The sequence below is a fragment of the Cornus florida genome, unplaced genomic scaffold, assembly GCF_030987335.1.
Source record: "Cornus florida cultivar Cherokee Brave unplaced genomic scaffold, ASM3098733v1 CherokeeBrave_3.0.0_Hap2_Chr06, whole genome shotgun sequence".
NCBI lineage: Eukaryota > Viridiplantae > Streptophyta > Magnoliopsida > Cornales > Cornaceae > Cornus > Cornus florida.
In genome coordinates, this window is record NW_026775576.1 from 92,841,745 (window position 1) to 92,859,151 (window position 17,407).

The 17,407-nt window shown below is 39.8% G+C and overlaps 1 protein-coding gene across 1 annotated transcript; it reads left to right on the forward strand.

Moving 5' to 3' along the window:
- The first annotated feature begins 1,087 nt into the window (after window positions 1–1,087).
- LOC132312932 (UPF0481 protein At3g47200-like) lies at window positions 1,088–16,541 on the forward strand. Its single transcript, XM_059811501.1, has 3 exons — window positions 1,088–2,373; window position 2,585; window positions 16,057–16,541. Exons 1-3 carry the CDS (start codon window positions 1,229–1,231, stop codon window positions 16,294–16,296), a joined length of 1,386 nt encoding a protein of 461 aa, XP_059667484.1. The 5' UTR covers window positions 1,088–1,228; the 3' UTR covers window positions 16,297–16,541.
- Window positions 16,542–17,407: the final 866 nt, after the last annotated feature.

Here is a 17,407-nt window from a genome sequence, read left to right on the forward strand (position 1 = left end):
ATGTTTCACATAAAATAATTATAAGTACAGACATAAAATATATAATATACAGGCGCTCTCAAGACGTTCCCGCTCTTAACTAATTTTGGACTTTGTCGCTCTCGCGCTCCCGCTCTCGCATTATGTGACTTAATTCCTAAACTTGATCATTTAAATTAAATATTTTCTAAGTTATCATAAGTTAAATTATGTGCAGATTGACACGTCACGTTTAAAATATATCTACTGCTTATGTTAATCCACGTCAATTAATTTATAAAAAGTTTAAAAACTGTACCGTTTTGAGATAAGAAAAATTTAGCAAAGTTTAAAAATTACATCGTTTTGAAATAAGAAAAATTCATCAAACTTTCGTTCTCTCTCCCTCATCCTTTCCGGGGGAAAAAAAAAAAAAAAAAAAAAAAAATCACTCCCTCTCTCTCCTCTTGCTCATTTCGACGATTGCGGAAATATTTCGTGCCAAAAATGAATGTTCTTTCCCACCATTTTTGGCACCTAAAACTTCTAGTTCACTATCTTTTTCTGAAATTTATATTGCAAAATTCATTACAGAGGCTTTAAATTTGCACATTCATTTTTGTCGCAAAATATTTTCCCAATTGTGGGAATAATCGACGTGGTTTAACACAAGCAATTGATTTTAAACGTGACGTGTCAATCTGCACAGAATTCAATTTAAAATAACTTAGAGAAGATTTAACTTAGAGGATCCAAGTCCTCGTTCCTGGCCTTTGGCATACTTAAGTTATAGGTCTAAGCTTAATTAGTCCATTAAACTTCAATTAATTTAAAATTATTAAAAAAATTAAAGCAAAATTACGTTTACAATTAGAAAACCCAAATGTGAACTGAACTTTATGCCCAGTGTCCCCACACATTCGTACCAAAATTAATACCAGTGCTATTCAGCTAGTAAATAATAAGCAAGCTCTTCATTACTTTATTATTGTCAGTTTCTTTTCAATGCCCATAACTTTAATTATTAACCAGAGTAGTAGCCTCATATATGAGTGGCAGAGAATCAAAATCAATTTTGAGTTGTCAGATGCATAATCCAAACAAAAGCAAAACACTACCCTCACTCCCTACATCCTTACATATATGTATTCATCCTCAAACTGGGGTCACCACTGCTTTTGTTTTCTTCTACCAAAAAGTTGTCCATAGATAACAGTTTGTCAAATCTTTATACATTTATACATATCCCAACAAAACTTAGCAAACTGAAATGGGTAGCAATTCAGTAGGAGAAACAGACCAGCATGCCATTAGAATTTGGGAAGTTAACAAAGAAAGATTGGTGTCTATGCAGAGAAAGATCTCCGACACGCCGCGATTACTAAGCAAATCAGCCGGTCATAGTTCATGCTGCATCTTCAGGGTCCCCCAAAGCTACATTGACATCAACTGCCTATCATACCAGCCTCATGTTGTCTCAATCGGTCCATACCACCACGGCAAACAACACCTCCAGATGATCCAAGAGCACAAGTGGAGGTACCTTGACGCCTTATTAAAACGGACGCAAAAAAAAGGCTTGGTTTTGGAGGACTACTTGAAGGCCATACAACCCCATGAAATGAGTGCTAGAGATTGCTACTCCGAAACCATCCATCTTGACAAAGATGAATTCGTTGAGATGTTGGTTCTTGACGGATGCTTCATCATCGAGATGTTTCGAAAATTTGGAGGATTGGTAGATCCAGACCCTGATGACCCACTCATCTCCATGTCATGGGTATTACCATTTTTGTCGAGGGACCTTGTTCGACTCGAAAACCAAATCCCTTTTTTTATATTAAAGTGTTTGTTTGATTTAACACAAATGCCAGGCGAAGAGAATGGCCGTTCCTTGGCCACACTAGCACTTGAATTCTTCAACTACATGACGCAGAGGCCAGATGAAGTTCTCAGGAAGTATGGTAACCACGAAGGCCGTCATTTACTCAATTTTCTTCGAACAAGTTTCATACCAAAGGATGATCAGCAATGGCAGCCTAGAGTCATACGACGTTTTAGTACTCATGGCTCAGCTGCATCAACCAACCTCATTCATTGCATCTCGAAGCTTCGCAGGGCCGGAATCAAACTCGAGCACGTAAAACCCGAGAGCGCGAAGAGTTTCTTGGTAGTGAAATTCAAGAAACACGGCGTGATCGAAATGCCAACCATCACCATAGATGATTTCATGAGCTCCTTCATGTTGAATTGTGTGGCGTACGAGCAGTGTCACAAAGATTGCTCGGGGTCCATGCATTTCACTACCTATGCAACTTTACTAGATTGTCTGATAAACACTTCCAAAGATGTGGAGTCCTTGTGTGACCGACACATCATAGAGAATTACTTTGGGACTGATGCTGATATTGCCAAGTGTTCGCGCGGTTTTTGTTCCCTACGCCGGTCGATGGACTCTTCGCGGGCGTGCCAGAGTATTTGTACAAAATACCCAAAATATGTAATTGAACACCAGCCTATTCCTTTTTCCGATGGCTGACTCTCAGGCAATTGTGTGGGAGAGAGACTAGTAAGAACTCCCAGCAAGGTTCTTTTATGCCTTGTTTGTAGCAAGGACTTTTTAGAGTGTCTAAAGAAATGTAACGGCTGATGAATGTTTGAATGGATGGAATGGCCGAGTGAAGACAGGCGGCAAGAACTTAATCGATCGCCGGCCGAACGTGATGGCGAGAACTTAATCAATCGCCATCAGCCAAACACAATGGCAAGAATTTAATCGATCGCCACTGAAACGTGATAGCAAGAATTTAATCAATTGCCATCAGCCAAGTAATGACAAGAATTTAATCAATTGTCACTACGATTCAATGGCAAGAATTTAATCAATTGCCATTGAATTGAAAGCCTAACTAAAATTGCGTAATTAAAATTGGCATAATTGAAATTGAAAGAAAGTAAATGGCTGAATTGAAATAGTTGACAATGATCTAATCAATTGCCATTAAATTGAAATAAAGAAATTGATAGGAAAAAATGACGTAAAGTCAATTGAAAACATTTTAGTTGAAATGCATGTTTTGTGGTGGTGCTGGACCAATTGGAAATGGAATACAATACTTCTATTTATAGAAGTTCTATCTCAACTTATTTTCCTAATTAATTGCTAGAAAATCTCTTTGCTCCTTGATTTTCTTCACTTTATTACTCAAACTAAACCACGTTCCAGTAGTTTTTTGTGTCTCTTCTTTTCTTGCTTCAATAGGAAAGTCCTTGCTGAAATCTCTCCTTGATCCAGTCAAATGCAAGTTGTCAAAAATCATGCTGAAAAGTTGCTGGAAAGTTGCTAACTTTTAGCAACTCCTTTCCTTAAGTTAGGCTGAAAACTTCCCTTAAATGGCTGGAAGACCATTTATAACTTTTGCCCAAATTATCCCTCACGTGACGGCCTCTCCTTTGAATTCCTTATTCCTTTGCAACGAAATTCCTATTTCATAGGAATCTCATTCCAACTAAATCTCTTCTATCCAAACTGAAATAATATATTTGAATTAACTCAAATATTAATTACCAAATTTCAGCAACAACCTTATTAGATAAGGTGGCTAAATTCCAAGATTTTCTCCTCTTGTTTCTCAATTGGCCGACTTTTCTTGAAACCATACTAAACAAGTGTCGGCCCATCGCTGGTCCACGTCACCACTGAGGTGGCTGAAATATATCTTTCTATATTTGCTCCTAATCTTCAAAACTGGCCGATCCATTCTTGGACATGCTCAACCCTTATCGGCTTCCCATTGGTCCACGTCGCTGCTGAGGTGGCTGCCAAGTTTTGGTACCAACAAATGCCCCCTGAATTTCAAAGGCTTTTATCACTTATGATACGAAGCGTTTGGAATTTGAATCGGCCTAAAATTGTAATTCAAATTTTAGTAATAAATCCTTTTCCCAACCACCTGCTTTAATGGTTATCTTTCCCAATTAAAGCGGCGACTACACTAATCCGCTATTACATCCAACAAGTATTTAGCTTGATGTCCTCTAATCCCTAAAATCATTCTTCTTCTCTTAAACTTTCTATCTCTGAAACTTCTTTCTCGGCAAAATCATTCCTGAAGTCTTCTATGGCTCCTAAGAAAACTAAATCAACTGATTCCACCTCTATCCCTCAACCTTCCGATCCTTCAACCCATGGCAACATCATAGAAAAATCCCTAAAAACTCTATCTCCTTACAAATACTGTCTCAATACCCTTATCGATCTTCGTACTGACTTCAAAGGCTTAGGTCCTGCTTTCCTTGACGAAGCTCCTTCATCAATCTCAACTTTCTATCCTTCGGCCGACGTTCTTCCATTCCTTCAAACCTTCCCTCCTAATGAAAATGGCAGTTTGCCACACTTTCATTTTAGAACATGGCATATTCCAAATGATGCTTGGATCAATTGGGTCGACCGGGTTAGAGCTGTAAAGGGAGAAGTATGGAAGGATTGTGGCATATATGATGCCATTCAGCTAAGTAAAACTAACATCGCCCAAGACAGGGCCTTGATGATAGCAGCCATGTTTAATTGGTCGACCACTACCAACTCCTTACACTTGAAGTGTGGCATGATGGCTCCAACCATTCAAGACGTGTGCTATCTAACCGGCCTCAAACCCTTTGGGATTGATGTAAGTACCTTATTGGTAGAAGAGAATTCTCCTTTCATCTTCCCTTCAAAGCAAACTGGAACCAAGTCATCTGAATCCTCTTATGGCAAATACTTAACTTCCACCATGGATCCTCGCGTCCCTGTGAATGATGCTGAGCATATTGCCTTCTTGTTGGCGTGGCTGAACAAGTTTCTTCTATGCGTACCGGCCTTTCAAGTCACAAAAGATTTCATTTATGTGGCCGTTGCTCTTTCAAGAGGTAAACACCTTGCTCTTGCCCCCTTGGTGCTTTCTCATTTATATAGGGGGATTTATGACTTGCTTACCTCCAACTTCGGACGCTATGGTGGTCCCCTCTGGTTATTTCAAATTTGGTTTCAAGTGTACTTTCCTGAACTCGGACCTGTGGTAAGGCCTTCGGCCAACGACCCATTACTTTCTGTAAGTTACGCATCAGCCGTACCTAAATCCTATTCGTTTGGAGATTGCTTCAATTTCTTTTACTCCGGTTGTGAACAGAGGACTATCAGCCAATTTCTTCCATTTTCTCATTGCTCACAAGCTCCTCGATGGCTGACTCCTCCTCAAGGAGTGTCTACCAAAAAATCAGCTGATAAGCATTCGGCCATGTGGGCTAATTTCTTACTTCCAAGAGACCTTCACTTCAACACTGGCCCTCTAGGCACAGTAAACTCAAAAGTTGGAGTTGCGTTCTACAATCCAAACCAACTTGCTAGGCAATTTGGTCTGACTCAAATGATCCCCATGCCCCCTTATTTCTCTTTCAACAAAAACTTCCATAGGCGTGTGGTATTTCCAGATGACTCCTATGTAAAGAACGTGTCCTCCCGGTTCTCAAATCTGCAAGCCGGGTTCCAATTCCAACCCTTCATCAAAAACCCAGCCTCAGATTCTAGTTTTGATCAATGGTGGTCTTCTTACATTACTTCTACAAGGACGGCTGATAGCCAGCCCCTTGTTGTTAAAATATTGGAATCTTTCAAGTTCATATCTGTGGCCTTTGAAGGGGCATTCGTAATTTCCCGGGCCGTTACCCCAAAGAAGATGCCTCAAAAAGATCCTCCCAAAGATAAAAAACAAACGGCCAAGAAACTCCCTTTCTCTCAGCCAACAGATGCTCCAACAAGGACCAATAAAGAGAGAAAAGCCAAGGCCAAAGCCACTGTCAGCCTCCTCAAGGGTACAATCTTCCTTTACTTGCATATATATATATATAAAAACTTTTAATTGAATTTCTCTTACCCCCCTTTTTTTTTCTTGCAGATTCAGACAGTGGAACTTTATCAGCCTCGCCTAATCTAGAAAACGTTGAGCCCCAAGATGATGAAATTTCCTCAAGCCAACCTCCTCAGCCTACAACAACTGAATCAATCATCATCCCTAATGTTCCTCCAGTTCCTCCAAAGGTAAAAGTTTTTATCTATTAACATACGAAAACAATCATATCAGCCCAATTATTAAAATTCTTGGCCGATATTGACTTCTAATTTTCGGCCACAACTATTATTGGCCGAAACAAACTTTAATAAAACTTCCATCTCCAGGGGAAAAGAAAGAAATCAACTGCTCATGGCACTTTAAAAAGAACAAGATTGAGCAAACGTAAGAAACAGGAAGTGGAAGAAAATCTAGAAAGCCTTCATCCTACAGAAGACGTGGCCGATGACCCCGTAATTAATGTGACTGACACTCCTTCTGATCATTCCTCAGATGAAAAAGAGGTAAAGATAACTGTACTTGAAATTTCCAAACTTTTCAATTAATATGGTCCTTAATTTCTTCTCTTTTGCAGCAATCTCCTCTTCTTGACTTGGTCTATAGCCCAGTTAGAAATTTCAGCCCTCTGAAGGATTTTCATGATCCCATTGAGGTGCCCTTCAATGTTCAAGTCACTCCTGCTAAAACTTCATCCCAGGGAGATAGCACAGCGGTTCAGCCAGAATTTCCTCCTCCAGAAATCAGTCATCAGCCACTCTTAGTGACAGACATAGCCGAATCATCTAAGGTATTGACTATCTCATATCCCCAAAAAAAAAAAAAACTTAAAATCTAATCTTTCCTCATTTTGTCAGGTTGTGTATGAGAAAACTCAAATTATTCCTTTACTTCCTCCACAAAAAGTTCCTGCTTCATCCCTATTGGCTTTGAGCAATTTTTTTAAGGATGTGGTGGCTTCAGTGACCGAAGAGAAAGAAAGTGAATCTTCTGGAGCCACCCCAGTCACTTCAACCAATATCCCTATACAATCCTTAGAAGAGACCAAAAAATCTTTACTTGAGATCTTGAAAAGGGATGCTGCTGATCTTCCTAATTTTGAAAGTGAACTCACAGCAGTGCTTTCTACACTCAGCCAGTACCCAGACTTTCCGGTTGATCTTCAAGCCACTATTGCTACCTTTAAAGGCCAGCTACCAACTTTGACCGATAATATTTTCCAAGCCAATGAAGCAATCAACCAATTCAACCAGAGTAAAAACAGGAAGGATACCCTTGCTAATCAATTGTTAATTCAAGCTTCCTCCTTTGAAAGAGTGAATACAGAGTTCATCGACCTTGAGGAAAGAGAACATGTCCTTCAGAAAGAGATCGACCAGATCCATGCTCGTAAGGCCATCTTGTCTGCTGAAGCTGCCACATTGCAGTTTGAAGCTCAAGACCTTGCTCACGAGCATGCAAATCTTCGTGGAGAATTACCTCAATTGGAAGAGTCAAAGAGGCAGGCCATGGTGGCCTTCAATCGGTCCTTAGTTATTTGGGCCGATTTCAAGGAAAAATTTGCAAACATATGAATTTTTTATATTAGCTTCCTTTTGTGGCCATCTTAGTGTATGATTTTTAAATGATGTAATCTTTTACACTTCAATGAATAAATGGCCTCTTTTGTTTCTCCAAACAAGCATCAACATTTTAGCGAGAAAAAATTTATTAAAATAGCCAAATCAGCCTAGAAAAATAGGCCGATTTTTATTACATAAAGGTACACATGGTCAGCCATAAGTACTGGCTAACACTAATTTTCCCTTTCAAAGATTGTCGGTACGTACCTCTTAAGGTACTTGCCATTAATGGGATAGTCATGTAATCGACCACTGAAATACTTCAGCCTATATGCTCCTCCACTTAAGACTTGATGGACCAAGTATGGCCCTTCCCATTTTTGGGACCACTTCCCATATTTCCTATCGACTTTACCCACTGGCAAAACAACTTTCCAAACCAAATCTTCTTCAGCAAAAGACTTAGGTTTTACCCTCTTGTTGTAGATCCTCATTACTTTCTTCTTGTGAGCTATGATATGATCCAAGGCATCCCTTCTAAATTCATCCAAATCTTCCAATTCTACCAACATTGCTTGAGTATAATCAGCTGGAGTTAGATTATTTTGAAAAGCCACTCTGGCTGATTTAACCTTCATCTCCATAGGCAGAACAGCATCATGACCATAAGTTAACATGTATGGTGTAACTCCTGTGCCTGCTCTTTTTGAGTTCCTATAGGCCCATAAAGCTTCAGACAAAGTCTCATGCCACCTTCTTGGCTTATCTTTGATCATTTTTTCAATGATCTCAATTAGAATTTTGTTTGAAGATTCGGCCTGGCCATTTGCCTGAGCATAGTATGGCGTAGAGGCTGACATATGAATATTCATGTTGTGGCCGAATTGTAGTACCTCAGTTGCTCTAAATACTGTTGCATTGTCTGAAACAAGTGTTTCTGGAATCCCAAATCTGTGGATGATGTTTTGCTCCATGAAATTAATCACTGTTTGCTGATCAACCGCTTTGCAAGCCTTGGCCTCAACCCATTTAGTAAAATAATCTGTGGCAACAATCACCCAGTGATGGCCTTCGCTTGATGGTGGATTAATTTTACCAATAAGGTCAAGGCCCCAACCTCTGAATGGCCAAAGTTTGATTATTGGCTGTAATTCTTTTGCTGGTACATTCTGAATCGGCCCGTGTCTTTGACAAGCTTGACAACCTTTTGAGTAATCTATGCAATCTTTCCTCATTCTCGGCCAATAATATCCATACCTGCGAATCAGCCATCTCATTTTAATCCCAGCTTGGTGAGCCCCACAGCTGCCCTCATGTACCTCGGCCATAACCTGAAGTGATTCCTCCTTGCTTATGCATTGTAGTAAGAGCCCATCTTCTAACCCTTTTCTGTATAGATCCCCATCTAGAAGCACAAAGTTGATCGCTTTTCTTTTAATACTTCTATCAGCCTTGATGTTTGGATTTCGAAGGAACATTATAAATGGTATCCTCCAGTCATCGTCGGCCAAATCTTCTACATCAATTGTCCAAGTATCAAACATAGTATTTCTCAATTCGGCCGATGGCAAAGATCTTCGTGTTATCTTTATCAACTGATCTTCTATTCCGGCTGGTACTCTTATTCCAGAGGCTGCTTGAGCCATGCTGTTGGCCTCCTTATTCTGCCCTCTCGGCCAGAACTTAAGTTGAACATTATCAAATTGATTGATTAATGAAGTGGCCAGAGAATGAAACGGCCTTAATTGCCAACTTAGGCACTTAAAATCTTCAGAAATTTGGCTAAGGACTAAGTTTGAATCTCCCAAAATCTTTACATCTCTAACAGCCATTTCAATTAAAATCTCCAGGCCGATTATAAGTGCTTCATATTCGGCCTGGTTATTTGAACATTTAAAATCTAAAAAGAAAGAGAATGAAATCTTTCTGCTAGCTGGCGAAATAATAACAATACCTGCTCCTGCTCCATCAGCCGTGCTTGATCCATCAAACATCAAGATCCAAGGAGTCAAGAATATAGCTGATGACTCCAATTCATCATAAACCCACGGATCAATATCAGTTGAAGGATGATCGGCCAAAAAATCAGCCAGAACCCTTCCTTTTACTGATTTTTGTGAAACGTAGATAAAATTGAATTCCATCAAAGCCAAAGCCCACTTACCTATTCGGCCAGTAATCAATGGCCTTGATAGCATATACTTGATCACGTTAGTCTGACAAAGAATGTAAACATCAACAGGCCGCATGTATACTCTCAACTTCATGGCCGAATAGTACAAAGATAAACAAAGCTTCTCAATTGAGGAATATCTGCATTCTACATCAGTCAGTACTCTACTCAGGTAGTAGACAGCCTGCTCCTTTCCATGTTCATTGTCTTGTGCGAGCATACTACCAATTGATTCTTCTGCGGCCGATAAATAAAGCTTTAACGGCCACTTCTTTCTTGGAGGCATTACAACCGGGGGGTTTGCCAAATACTCTTTTATTTTGTCAAAGGCCTTCTGATGGGATTCATCCCAATGAAATTTCTCATGTGACTTTAATTTCACTAAAGTCGAAAAGACATGCACTCGGCCAGCATGGTTAGAAATAAATCTTCTAAGAAAACCTACCTGGCCGAGGAACCTTTGCACTTGTTTTTTGTTGGCTGGGGCCCTAGCATTTATAATAGCTTTGACCTTATTCTGATCAACTTCAATACCTCGTTTGTGTACCAAGAACCCCAAGAAATTCCCGGCTGAAACTCCAAATGCACACTTCAATGGGTTCATTTTCAATTTGTGAATCCTCATCCTTTCAAAGGCCCTTTTCAAGTGTTCTAAATGCTGTCTCTTGGTCGATGATTTCACAATCACATCATCTATATAAATTTCCATGAATCGGCCAATCATATCATGAAAGATAGAATTCATTGCCCTTTGATAAGTAGCCCGAGCATTTTTTAGGCCAAATGGCATCACAATCCACTCAAAAGTACCAATTGACCCAGGACATCTAAAAGCCGTTTTATGAACATCTTCCTCGGCTAAATAGATTTGATTATAACCTGAATGGCCGTCCATAAAAGACAATATTTCATGCTTAGCGGCCGAATCAATAAGTTGATCGGCCACAGGCATTGGTATTCATCTTTTGGAGTGGCATTATTTAAATTGCGAAAATCCACACAAACTCTAAGTTTGCCATTCTTCTTCATTACAGGAACAACATTAGACAACCATTCAACATACCTAACTGTTCGAATAAATCCTGCCTTAAGAAGTCTTTCAATTTCTTCTTTAATTTTGAGCATTACTTCCGAAGACATCCTTCTTGGTGGTTGTTTATATGGCTGAAAATCTTTCTTGATCGGTAATCTATGTTCTACCAATTTTCTAGACAGGCCAGACATCTCTTCATAACTCCAAGCAAAGCAATCCTTATATTCATTTAATAATTTAATCAAATCGGCCTGGAATTTGGGCTCAAGCAAAGCACTAACAAATAATGGCCGATTATCTTTTTTAGTACCAACATTTATTTCCAATAAAGGATCTTGCACCTCTGCTTTATTATCTTCCATCCTGGAAGGGGCTGACTCCAAATCTTCAAGTTAGATTGCATCCAGCTTTTCGAAACCTTTTTCAATTATATCGGCCGTGCTGGCCGATACCTCTTCATATAGTTGTTCTTCTCTGGCCAGTCTCTTCTCAGCCAGATATGCTTTCAGTCTGATGCAAGCGGCCCTGAAAGCTTGCCGCTTCTTTTCTTCATTGGTTTTGTGATCCATCAGTAACATCTTCAATGTCCTTGATGGTCGACCTGAAAATATCAACTTTCGGCCGAGCTGCTTCTGACAATAATTCTTTAATATCAACATTAATTAAATTCTTCTTCATTGTTGCCGCTGCTGGTCGTCCCATCCTGTTAATGCCAACAAACTTGAGAGGTACAACAGTTTCATTATAAAGTGCAGCCTCAGCCGAATACACCCTAGCTATAAAGGGTTTGTTATCGGCCTCAACAATTTTTACCTCATTTCCGTCCCAAAAAATCAACATTTGATGCAAGGTTGATGGGATGCACATGTTAGGATGAATCCAATCTCGGCCTAAAAGGAGATTATAGGCCGCGGTTGAATCAATGATAAAGAAAGCCGTAAAGGATGTCTTACCGCCAATAGTAATTTCCAAAGGTAGAATACCTTTAGTGTTACTAGATCCTCCATTAAAACCACTGATGGCCACGTCGGTTGGTACTACATCATCCATGGTTTTACCCAATTTCTTCAAAGTAGTTGATGGAATGACATTCACCACCGAACCATTGTCAACCAAAACCCTATTGATTGGCTGACCCTCAACCCATACTTTAACATACAACGGCCTCAACTGCTGTGTCATGGACAAAGGTGGTTTTTCAAAAATGATTTTATCGGCCTTAGATGGCTGATCCTGAGAGATCAATCCTATCCCGGCCGATGAACTTGTCGAATCGTTCTTAATTTCTGAAGATTCAGCCTTTTCCTCCTGCTTGGCTGACTCAACATCCCTGTCCACCGTTGGTTCTATCCTTGCTTCAAACACAGAAGGCAAAACAAATACCATGTTACAATTTACCTTATCCGGGAGAGAACCAAAACGAATTCTGTACTTGGCCGCATGCTTTGGATCCTGGTCGGGCTGATCATCTTTTTCTTCATAAAAACATGCCTTATTCTCAAATGATGTAGCGACCTCCATGTCTTCAGCCACCATTGGTTCATTTTTTCTTTCTAGTTGATCATGGTCGATCTTGTCTTCTTTCCTTTTGAGTTCTGCATTTTTCCTTTGCATCCTCTTTTTTTGGGTACGTGTAGGAGGCTGCTTAGGAAACTTTGGGTGACTTACTCGAGTCCATCTGCCATGGTCAACCAAAGGAGGTCTAACCGTTCTTACACGGCTAGATTCTTCTCCTTTTTGAACCCATATTTCTGACTGAATTGTTGGTTTCCTTTTGAAACTAGGATAAAAATGTTGTTCTGGCAGGACTCTATCGGCCAACGATGACCGAATGATTCTCACTGCCCTCGGCCCATTTTCTCTAAATATTAATCGATTGATTTCTTCGTGATTCTGTCTAGGCTGATGGCCTAACCTTTCATGGACACTGCGCTTTCTGGTTGATTGGAAGTAGCCCCTCTTGTCTGAGTCATTCCTTCGGCCTTTGCAATTTGGACAACAACCATGGTTGATGAGGGCAATTTGAGCTTCTCTTAACTGAATTTCCAAGTCCTTAACTTTCTGCTCATCATTACTGGCCGATGAACTACCAAGAACTTTTGGTAATCTTCCCTGTCTACCATTATCAGCGGCTTTTTCAGTTGCCAGGCTGATTACATTGGTACTGACAATATTAGGAAATGGATCGCCATCGACCCCCATTACATCTGGCTTCTTTTCAGGGAATTTCAATACACCTTCATCGATAGATTTCTGCAATACATTTCTAAATACATAACAATTGTTAGTAGTATGATTCCATGAATTATGAAATTTGCAGAACTCTCTTCCTTTTAAATCATTGGTCGATGGTATATTGTGTCCTTTTGGCAAAACGATTTGTTTGTCGGCCAACAAATGATCAAAAATTTGTTCTGTTTTGGCCAGATCAAACGTATAAACCTTACCAGTATCAGCCATACCCTTCCTGGCCGATGTAGTCGATGGCTGAGTACCACTGGTGGATACATTTGGTTTTGTTAAAGCGTCACATACATAAGGTTTCTTTAGAATGACTTCGGCTAAATTAGCTTCAAAATCTTCCTCTTCAACCACATCAGTTGAATAAACTTCATAGTTGGGGTCCCTATAGTACGTACCTTTAGAGGAATTTTTTCGTTCTTTCTCCTCTTTGAGAACCAACTCATACCTGGTAGCTTTCTCGGCCAGGTCATACATGTCACGAAATGGAACTCCTTCAAACCTCTTCCGAAGTTCAAAATCAAGGCCGTTCAAAGCCAAACGAATGTACTCCTGTTCTGGAAGAGGTACACGACATCTTAATCTTACTCTCCTGAATCTTGCAATGAATGTCTCGACCGATTCACTAGGCAATTGACTTAGCCTGGATAAATCGGCCAGAGTAGGTTCTGTCTCCGTACGGTAGAACTAATTGTGGAATAATTCCTCCATCTGTGGCCAATTAAAAACAGAGTTAGGAGGTAGACGAATATACCATGAAAAAGCTGCCCCTGTCAAAGAGTTAGGAAAAAGTCTCAATTTCAACCACGGGCTAACACTGGCCTCTCCACATTGAACCGTGAATCGGCCAGTGTGTTCCACGGTCGATTGATTCCCCTCTCCACTAAAGGTTACAAAGTCAGGGACTTTATATCCTCTAGGGAACTCAACTTGGTCTACCACTTCTGGATAAGGAGTTCTATAAATTGGTCGGCCGGCACCTCTAAGTTCCAGGCCATATTCTTCTGTGAGTAAATCAGCTAATTGTCTTCTATCTAACATGACTTGAGGTGGCTGATTTAATATTGGTGGTACCTGATTAAAAACTGGCGGCTGATTAGCCGCTGGTTGATAGCAATTCGGCCAATCATGTGGCTGATTAGCCATATTCTGCCCCCCGAGCCCTACCTGTGGCGGCACATGAGTATACAGTGGGTTCGGTGGCCTCCACCTGATCTGATTGCCTCCCGAGTTCAAAGGCATCCGATGAGGGTTTGGTAGAATTACCTGTGGCTGCGAAACTACTACTGGTGGCTGATTAGAACCTGCCAACGTAGGCTGAGGATAGCTTTCTGCCCAGGTGAGTAGCGTATGAACCGGCTGACTTGATGTTGTACCTGGTTGGAGTGTCACTACTGGCGGCCATGGCTGTGATGTTTCAATGGCCCTCTCTGGCCGAGCAGCTTGTGATAGATTCGGCTGAGAAGCCGATTCCTGATTGTTGGAGCTGCTAGCTTGAGTCGGCTTGTTCAAAAAAAAGGCTGAGAGTTAGGACATATTTTCATGCAAGTCGTTGTAGCGTGCTCCCATCCTTCCCATTGCATCTACCAAGGAGCTAACCTGTGCTTGAAGTACGGCTAACTCATCAGTAGGACCTGCTGCAGAGTTCTCAGCCTGTACTGGCTGATCGCTTTCCTCCAAATCTTCATCAGTAGCCACGGCCTTAGAATTTTTTGTGCGCCGCGGCATATTTGCCTCTTTTATAACACTCTAGTAGGAGTCCCACCGGGCGTGCCAAAACGTGTTCGCGCAGTTTTTGTTCCCTACGCCGGTCGATGGACTCTTCGCGGGCGTGCCAGAGTATTTGTACAAAATACCCAAAATATGTAATTGAACACCAGCCTATCCCTTTTTCCGATGGCTGACTCTCAGGCAATTGTGTGGGAGAGAGACTAGTAAGAACTCCCAGCAAGGTTCTTTTATGCCTTGTTTGTAGCAAGGACTTTTTAGAGTGTCTAAAGAAATGTAACGGCTGATGAATGTTTGAATGGATGGATTGGCCGAGTGAAGACAGGCGGCAAGAACTTAATCGATCGCCGGCCGAACGTGATGGCGAGAACTTAATCAATCGCCATCAGCCAAACACAATGGCAAGAATTTAATCGATCGCCACTGAAACGTGATAGCAAGAATTTAATCAATTGCCATCAGCCAAGTAATGACAAAAATTTAATCAATTGTCACTACGATTCAATGGCAAGAATTTAATCAATTGCCATTGAATTGAAAGCCTAACTAAAATTGCGTAATTAAAATTGGCATAATTGAAATTGAAAGAAAGTAAATGGCTGAATTGAAATAGTTGACAATGATCTAATCAATTGCCATTAAATTGAAATAAAGAAATTGATAGGAAAAAATGACGTAGAGTCAATTGAAAACATTTTAGTTGAAATGCATGTTTTGTGGTGGTGCTGGACCAATTGGAAATGGAATACAATACTTCTATTTATAGAAGTTCTATCTCAACTTATTTTCCTAATTAATTGCTAGAAAATCTCTTTGCTCCTTGATTTTCTTCACTTTATTACTCAAACTAAACCACGTTCCAGTAGTTTTTTGCGTCTCTTCTTTTCTTGCTTCAATAGGAAAGTCCTTGCTGAAATCTCTCCTTGATCAAGTCAAATGCAAGTTGTCGAAAATCATGCTGAAAAGTTGCTGGAAAGTTGCTAACTTTTAGCAACTCCTTTCCTTAAGTTAGGCTGAAAACTTCCCTTAAATGGCTGGAAGACCATTTATAACTTTTGCCCAAATTATCCCTCACGTGACGACCTCTCCTTTGAATTCCTTATTCCTTTGCAACGAAATTCCTATTTCATAGGAATCTCATTCCAACTAAATCTCTTCTATCCAAACTGAAATAATATATTTGAATTAACTCAAATATTAATTACCAAATTTCAGCAACAACCTTATTAGATAAGGTGGCTAAATTCCAAGATTTTCTCTTCTTGTTTCTCAATTGGTCGACTTTTCTTGAAACCATACTAAACAAGTGTCGGCCCATCGCTGGTCCACGTCACCACTGAGGTGGCTAAAATATATCTTTCTATATTTGCTCCTAATCTTCAAAACTGGCCGATCCATTCTTGGACATGCTCAACCCTTATCGGCTTCCCATTGGTCCAGAGGTGGCTGCCAAGTTTTGGTGCCAACACGAAGTTCATCAACAATTTGGGAAAAGACGTGTCTTTCGACGTAGAATTGTGCTACTTGGCTGGGTTGTTCAACGATGTCAATGGGTATTACAAGAATAGTTGGCATGTTCAGTGGGCAAGCTTTAAGTACACTTATTTTGACACACCATGGTCATTTATATCAGCTCTTGCCGCATTGGTACTACTAATTCTCACTCTGCTTCAGACCTTCTATACAATTATGGGTTATGTTCTTCCCAAATGAGATATGCAGAAGGATTTCACTTTTTCGTTGAAAGTTTTTATCTTTGGATATATTATATAAAATCAAAATTTTGGCCGATGCATCCGCGAGGAGTATATTTTTATAGACCTTTCTTGTTTGATTTTTTTTTAAGTAGATGAAAGTGCGAGTAATTTTGCTGACGATATTAATGTATGAAAGCAAAACTTTTTGTTGAATGATTGTTTTGAATGTTGAAAAGTAGATGTATTTGATTATTTTGGGCACATATCAACTGTCAGTCGAATGGAACTGTGGGGTTCTGGGTGAGTCATATGGACAACTGGTGGGAACTAGTGGATCAATTAAAGCCGCGGTTGATGACCCATTTAAGATCCAGAACTGCATGCACTGTATGATAGTTGAATAGTTGTTTCATCAATTAATTGGTTGTGTGGACAGATTGTTCCACAACATAAAACGTGAAGGACTTTTCTACGTTTCTTGATTTGCAATTCCGTGAATACAACAAAAAATGGACACAGACAATTCAACTTGAACAATCTGGATATATATCAATAATAATAATAAAATAAAGAAGTTTTAATTTCATAAATCTAACCAATCTTCAGTTTTCAATTTTTAAATCAGATGATGACACTCCAACCACAAAAACATTGATGATAAGCCCACCGGCTTTGTCCTGTTCTCAAACTTCTACTTCATCAATAAAATTATATTTTGTGTAAAATTTGAAACAAACAGTTTTACGGAGGGATGGATGGATGTTTCCATGCAACTCCACTTGTATATATTTCTTCCTTGTGAAGTTAAAAGTAATTAATTATGTTACATTATTTATAACAAATTGAACTTTGAACGACGACAGAATAGTAACTTACTGTTCATTATATAATATTATAATATTTATACTATGCACAAATTTCATGACCAAGAAATCTGACCTTAGTTAAAGATATGATCAGAAAACAACAACCATTAATTACCGAAGCCGATTTAATGGTTAAATGCATGGATTTTATGAGGACCAAATTTGTTAAATCTTTTGATTCCTCCACTCCTACAGTACGAGATGATGCATCCATAGTGTCAGTCTCTAGCCAGACCAGTCAAGAAGGTAATCAGTTTTCCT

Coding starts and splice junctions, on each gene's coding strand:
- LOC132312932 (XM_059811501.1), top strand. CDS start 1,229: ATGGGTAGCAATTCAGTAGGAGAAACAGACCAGCATGCCATTAGAATT.